Here is a 7872-nt window from a genome sequence, read left to right as displayed (position 1 = left end):
AGATGTTTTTAGGCCCAGATGTTTGTACTGGGGTGAATGTAAGACATTGTTCTGCATTCTGTCCATCAACTGGGTTTTTTGCGACTAAATTCAAGTTAGCGCCAGGGCAATGAGTTCATGCAAATATCAGGTATCCCACTTTTTTCTTAATTTTAGGAAAAACTGTAACATTTGTGAATGACAAAAAATATACTAAACAACAAGTTCACAAATAAAAATTAAAAAAACACAATTTTCTGTTTTATCAAAGATGCCAACAAATGATTGTTCTCAAATTTGAGATCCAAATTCAAGTTTTCAAGAGAGGGGTATTTATGAAGGTATTGTACAAAATTGATTTGGAAATCCTGGAAGAATTTTTATTTTAATAATGTAAACCAATCCTACAAAAGAAACCAAGCGATTACTCTATTTATCAAGAAACCTAATAGTTTGATTGAAAGTGAAAGTATAGGTGATTTGAAATTCCAAATTTCTATCTGTAGATAAAGAAACCAAAAAGAGAGTAGATGTATGTGACATCTGTAGTACAACAGTGGTTATGATTTCGGGTTTATTTGCTTTCAGAATCTAGCCAGTTATTTATCTAAATTCATAACATATACATATGCAGTGTCAGGAATGCTTGTGTTGGAGCATGACACTGGATGAAATTAATATAGGCCATTAGTTTCCTACACAGTTATTGGCAAGGTTTGTTGCTTAAGGTTGAATATGTAGAGTTAGCAAGAGATAAAAATCCACATGTTGCATTTCCTCCAATGGGCAAATGTATGTTTTCTCAATGTCAACAAGCATGGCAGTGGAAATGTAATACTCTACATGTGATCGAAGAACGCTCAAGGCAAGACGGTCTCCTCACCCTGGATAATCCAGACTACCATGACACAGCTCTGTGTTTAGAAGTGAGAAAGATCTGTATGAGCCAGTCATTCTCAACTTACTTTTTGTCCTCTTTTTGAAGCACACCATGTATAGCCTGTACCCATATATAGGATTTTTGCTGGACCATTCAGTCCTTCTAGTTACTTCTAAGAACACAGATGTGATGTAAATTCAGAGGGCACTGGATACTATTACAAAATTGCTTCTTTGTTAGTGATGGTGTACTTTGGGAAAGTAAAGTTATACGTTGTGAGATGTTAGTGTTGCCCCAGGTATTTTAGTCCATGTGCTTCCATCACTTGGGGAATGTGTGTTCAAGTTCTCCTCCTTCTTAGAGACTGCCGAGGGATGGAAGTATTAAGTTGATTCCACTGAGCCAATTTGAGCACTAGATTGGTGAACTACTTAGGGCCAAAAATATTAAGAACAAAAAGAGTTTCTTCTTGAACAGTGGCCCATCATCCATTTATGCCAAATGTGGTTTTAATCAGGATTGATCCTTACTGAGAATGATTACCACACGTTCCTCATATATACATACTCTCATGAAGTAACCCGCATATTTAAGCTCCTGGGTATCATTATAATTTGAGTGTATGTGGATCTATCAAATGCATGTTCCATTGGGTTTCAAGGTACAGAGTTCTTATATTTACACCATGCATTTTCCATATGTTCCTTTCAATAGATATCATGTATGCCCAATCAACGAGTCTCAGTGGAGGACAATATGAAAGCAGAGCAAAATTAGCTGTTTTCTCATTCTGGAGTAGAGATCTTGATACAGGCAGTGGAACATGGTGATCCTAATTAGCTATGAATAGGTACAAAATCAAATGTGGCTCTCCTAATATAGTACATTAGGTCTCATGTTGACTGTTATGGGATACCACATGATATCTCATCTTTACAGGAGAGATGGAATGACACAGAAGGGACAAAATATTTATTATCATGGGACTTCTCGGAATAGGAATAACAGCTATTCATAGGTTTACATAAATTCTGTCAATCATATGCAGACACATACTTTGTATTTCTTATAAATATTTGGACAGATGTTGTGTAGCCCCCTGCTTTTGCACACATACAAAGGAAAAGATCACTGCATCACAAAGAGTTTTATTGATTGAGTATGCAGGAATCTTTGGTGATGCTTTTTTATCTGTCTTTTTACACCGAATGTATTTACATGATATTCCTCAAAGTACATATACACAGTAGTGAGTTGTGTGGCACTGTTTATTAATGCATTATCTTTACATTACACAGCCTCCTCACATGTCAGTGGCTGTGCTTTTTTCAGAACTGAACATCATTTAACCACTTAGTCAATACAAATGTCCTGTATTGGCTGTAATATCTACTATACAACATAATACCTGTGGAAAAGGCACAGTAAGGCTCTGTAGGGGGAAGCACATGCTAAGAGCTCACTAGCATGGGGAGTTCACCTTATCCTAGTACAATCCTGTGTTATGCGTGTTCCTTTTCTTCCTCAGGGCATTTTTAAATTCTGTATTTTTTAGACTGTAAATGATGGGGTTACACAGCGGAGTTACTGCGATGTAGGACAAAGCCAAGATTTTGTTGTTCATCTTTGAAAAGGATGATGTTGGACGCATATATGCAATCGAGACAGAACCATAGAATAAAATAACAACAAAGAGATGAGAGGTGCATGTGGAGAAGGCCTTGTGCCTCCCATCTTTAGATCTGATCTTGAGGACTGAGGAAGCAATGTTGATGTACGAAACGATGATTAAAATGAATGACATCAGTGTCTGGAATGAACCCAAGACGTAGGTAAGTATTTCAATTTTACCAGTATCACTGCTAGAAAGCTTCAGCATAGCCGAGAGATCACAGAAGAAGTGGTTGATTGTGTGGGTCACACAGAAGGAAAGCTGAGATACTAATATTGTGTGAGGTATTGTGTCAATGAGTCCCACAGTCCAGCAACCAGCGGCCAGCCAGGTACACACAGCCCTATTCATGATAACCATGTAACGCAATGGGTTGCAGATGGCCACATACCGATCATAAGCCATCAGTGTCAGGAGATTGATTTCTGTAGATGCCATAACTGTGAAAAAATACATTTGCAGAAGACATTCACTGAGAGAAATGTTTGTGCCCCCATTAAAGAAGTTGACCAGCATCTGGGGAAAAATTATAGAGGTGTAAGTGATATCGAGGAAGGACAGATTTGAGAGGAAGAAGTACATTGGGGAGTGCAGAAGTGAACTGGAATAAATTGTTGTTATTATTAGAAGGTTTCCCACCAGAGTCAGCAGGTAAATAAGTAAAAATGCAAGAAAAAGAGGAACTTGCAGATCCGGCATATCAGAAAATCCTATCAAGAGATACGCTTCCAGCATCGTCCTATTGTCTTCTCCCATTTCTCCTGAAGGACAGCTAAGCCTGAATTTTGAAATAATAAAATAATTAATTCTCATGAGCGCTTATGAGGGCCAGCAAATGAGAACTATTTTGAAAACATTGAGGGGTATATTTATCAGCTTTGCATGGCTCTTGCCACAAATAAGGTAACACCAGGGTGAAGCAAAACCTAGATGAGTGTTACCAAGCCACGCAGAACCACCTTGAATGGCTCTGTGATGCTTGGTAAATCTGAAGTAACGCAAGGCAGCACAGGTCACTGCCTTGCAATATTCTATGTTGTGGGGCCGTTACGTGGGAGGGTATTGTCACATATCTGCCCATGTATTCTGAGGCATTCCTAGATTTAGCAACACTTGTAGACCTGGGAATGCAGCAGAATTGTATGCTTTCCCACCAGAGGTGCAGCAAAGAGAAATACCTTCTTTGTACTCATTGTTGCCTCTTTCCATGTGTGCTGCAGCATAAAGAGGGAAATGCATCAGAGGATTGTTTTTGTGCAGGAGGGAACACCTGCCTGTAACACAGCTCCCTTACCTCATGGTGCAATGGTGCCTACATTGGTGCCAGGCTACTAACTGTGCACCAGCACAGACAGAGGACAGGAATGAGCCATATCATAATAGATATTGTGCGTTCCTGCCCTCTCCTTTTCAGACAACTCACCAAGGTTTCTTGCTGCGTTGTATACAAAGAAATGTCTTTTTTTTATTACTGATAAGAAAATTGTTTCTTTATAAATGTTTTAGAATGTTTGCCCACGTGCTAGGAATTGGGGACATCCATTAAGATTGATATTTGAAAACACAAATTTCACAATTAATTGCTGCTTTTGGGTAGGGTGAAAATGGTTACACTAAACTAGAATCGTAGGATTCAAAGCAACCTGCAGCACCTGTGAGGTCCTCTGCTCAATGTAGTTGATTATTGGTCCATCTAGGTGGTGATTTGAGAGATGAAGGCTGAATAAAAGTTTCTCTGTAAAAGTGATCCTAAGATGTAGAAAAACACATCCTAGTAAAACAATGAACTAGTTATCTAGTTATGGTGAACAGCTAAACTACACCTAGGGCAAATGTTGCATGAAGAGTGTGCCCCAGAGAAGGATGTACCAGAATCTTTGGAGAAATTATACAAGCGTGTCTAATATTGACCTAGAAATGGAGGGTGGCATAGGCACACCTATATTCTAGCGAATAGTCTCTCTATATTCAAAAAAGCGTGCGATCAGTGTGCAGTGTCTGATGTTGTGTACCTAATCACACCTAACATAAACTCAAGGGGGGAGCCAGCCTGCTAACCTGCCTGCTGGACTCAGATATGCAAAACTATAAATGATATGCCATTGTTTACAGGAATCTTTTTTAACACAATAATCAAAAGTTAATTCACAGAGTTTTGATATATTTTTTTAAACTTGTTTTACTCAAAGTATTTTTGAATTTCAAAAAGCATCAATATCATGATATTCTTTTTAATCAGAAAGTGAATGCTAACAATCATTGAACATAAACAGTTATTTTGGCTTCAAGTTTTGTTCAATATACAACGTAGATATCTTAAGCCCAATGCATTTCAGGACTTATTCATCCCTTCTTCATGGGAAACACTGTAAAACAATAACATAAGTAGACATATGTCAGCTATATACACAGTTACATATCTGTCAGCACCAATCCCATTAATGCTGGTGAAAAGTTGGATGTAAAATGTGCTTAGTTTTAAATGAAGCAAAAGTCAATATGAACCATAAAGTAGATAGCTTATGCACCTAATCATAGAGCGACTAAAGTTAAAATGATGATAGACAAGATGAAGTGTGTAGCATGTCGTCTCCAGTGTCCAAAATATAAAGTAAACCTTAAACAACGTACGCGCAAATTCAAGAGTCACCCTCGGGTATTACAAAACAGAAGAGATGATACCAGTTGTTCTGTGAAGTAAAATGACCTTCGTGAGAAAACATAGCTAACATTGAATATAATGTCAGCGGACACCAACAGAATCGTAACCTTACCTACTTGCAAGTAGAACCGAGTGAAATGTCCAACCTGAAAAATAAGAAAAATGGAAATTAAAAATGAACCCATTAACGACCCATTCCTCTTGACTCTAAACATCAAGTCTATCCGAACACCAAGCATAAGCGCGTACCATAAAATTGGGATAATCCAGCCTTCGCATTCTAAGACATCCGAATCGCCATTAGCTTCTTCCTCCCAGATGCCAAATGTCAAGTGATCAAACAATGTTCCAACGTAGTTTACATAGAAACTGTCAAACACATTTAACCTCACGTGTCGTACCACGTACGGAAAGGAGCCAAAAAACTTTATCCTTAACCAGCTAAACAGCACCGTATCTGAACACACGCTCAGACCCTCATGTTCAAACTACCATCAACAGCCAGCAGTGACCCATATTTAAAGCGAATTATGAACAATGTGTCAAAAATGTGAAAAACGTGGTATAAAAAGAAAGTTTGAGGAACGTTGAAAGGAAGTGTTAAAAAATAATCTACACAAGACAACATCACTTCATATCTCAAACTACTTTGCATAGGCAATTCACATAATGCACAAGCTCAATAAACTATATATGCCCACATTACAATGCATTTATTGAAAACAGCTCACTTCAACTCGGTCATTGAGACCCCTGGGCTCATTGTACCCAAACATTTTATCCAAAAGGTCCCCCTATGCAGTAATTGTTTGTTGATGTCTAAACATGGATAATCTGTGACTAACTCAATAATCTGGAATCTAAGTTGAGCTATTGTGTAGTGTAGTTCCTATATTCCCAATAGGCTCTGTGCATTGGAATACTATATACTATAGATTAGACGTAGGACTGAGGCCGACTAGGTCTCTAACAAATATATTAAACTTAATTGTGAGTTCCAGCTAGCTCAGAGGTCACTGGAAACTTTCTCAAATGAACAAGAAGGGATTTGTTTCTGACAACCACTTAAAACATGACAACTTTGTTTCCTGAGATAAAAACGTATCTTCAGATTCGCGGAAACAATAGATAGATATTTCACTCAGTCAATCGTGCATGCTTCGTTTCACCAGAGGTGAAGAGAAATGGAATGAAGGGCGTTTTCAATAAAAGTATTAATTGAACAGTCTTCTTTCTCATGCAGAAAAAATGAACTGCTACAATCATAATACTGGTTGCAAAGTACAATGCGTACAGTACGAAGAGTATTATAAAATAATTCTGTAAAAGCATGGTATGCTTTCTAAGCCATATAAAATAACATAAAATACATACATTAATAAATAATGACTAAAAGTAAATGAAAACGTCCTTCCGAGCACACAATAGTCAATAATGCAGTTGTAAGTCAAAACGGCGTGTTGTCTTATTGGCAACACACCGGCTTTTTCGGAAGACACGTTTCCCGAACTAGGAAATCACGTACCCGTGAGGTTGCAATTCTTACAAGGGAGCTGCTCGGATATAATAGACGGACTCGTGCACATTGGTAGATCTGTTATGCCTGACGGAAAATTTAGCTTGATATGCTGGTGCAATGTGGTGTAACATTGCGTGCAATTTATTGATAAGCCCTGAAGAAGTCTAATGCCTAGAACAGGCAAGACGAAACACGTGTTGGCTGCACATATTGCTTGTAGATTGGACTATTGGCTGTACAGATTGCTTGTGGATTGGACTGTTTATCGACAAATGGAAATAATAAACCTTGGATACAGTCCCTGCTGAACCGTTAATTGAAGGAAGATATTTATTGACTTACAACTTTATTATTGACTATTGTGTGCTCGGAAGGACTTTTTCATTTGTTTTGTCACTCCACCAGTGGGGTACAGTTGGGGTAGTGGTAACCGACCCTGGATCTTCCTGGAGCACCGCCTATGTACATTGTGATTTGATTACATTACCCTGATTTGCATGAGCGCCTGTTGTCGTGACTGGTTACCATATTGTATCAAAGACTAAAAGTAATCAACTGGTGCTTCTAAAATACTCCTACCCCGGTGTACTTAACCTTGGTCTAGTACAATGGAGGAAGTAAGTGAGGTGTAGCTTAGTTTTAGTATTCTTTCCTAAGAATCTGTCCACGAATTCCCTAAGGGTCTAATCAGCTCCGTACCTTGTTTTAGAATAAAGGAGGTCTGGTATCTCTCTCAGGAATTGATTTCCCAGCAACCCGCAAAGGTAGTCTGTAAACACTGGAGCTGGATTTCTCGGCAGGAGAAAAGACAGCGTCTCTCTCAGTGTGTCTGCTGGAGGGTCGGCTACCTTCGGCACTTTCTGCGGCGAGCTGTGTCGTGTAGGTAGATAATCGAACTGCTCCAAAACACTGTGTGTTTGCCTGGGCAAGTGTGGGCCTATCTATACCTTAAAGGTGCTGAGATTGACGTAAGGTTGGACATAATAATGTAATCAAAGACTCAGTTCTTTGAAAACTCCATGAGTTCTTGTATAAATCAATATTCAAGCAGGGGGAAGTCCCTGACTGCTGAATGCGGGTTTTTCCAAGAACTCGTTGTGGATTTTCGGAACTAGTGGAAGTAGCCATGCCATATTTGGACTGCATAGGCTAAGTCTAAA

The 7872-nt window shown here is 38.7% G+C and overlaps 1 protein-coding gene across 1 annotated transcript; it reads right to left on the bottom strand.

Annotated features, from left to right (window-relative positions):
• Window positions 1-2345: 2345 nt before the first annotated feature.
• On the bottom strand, window positions 2346-3287 carry LOC147700743 (olfactory receptor 8D1-like). Its single transcript, XM_086929208.1, has one exon. The coding sequence runs from the start codon at window positions 3285-3287 to the stop codon at window positions 2346-2348; it is 942 nt and encodes a 313-aa protein (XP_086785334.1).
• Between the last annotated feature and the right edge of the window lie 4585 nt (window positions 3288-7872).

This window comes from Lissotriton vulgaris, chromosome 7 (genome assembly GCF_964263255.1).
Source record: "Lissotriton vulgaris chromosome 7, aLisVul1.2, whole genome shotgun sequence".
NCBI lineage: Eukaryota > Metazoa > Chordata > Amphibia > Caudata > Salamandridae > Lissotriton > Lissotriton vulgaris.
This window is presented reverse-complemented; position numbering and strand designations above follow the sequence as displayed.

Bases quoted from the DNA above. Each gene is read 5' to 3' on its own strand.
- LOC147700743 (XM_086929208.1), bottom strand. From the start codon at position 3,287: ATGGGAGAAGACAATAGGACGATGCTGGAAGCGTATCTCTTGATAGGA.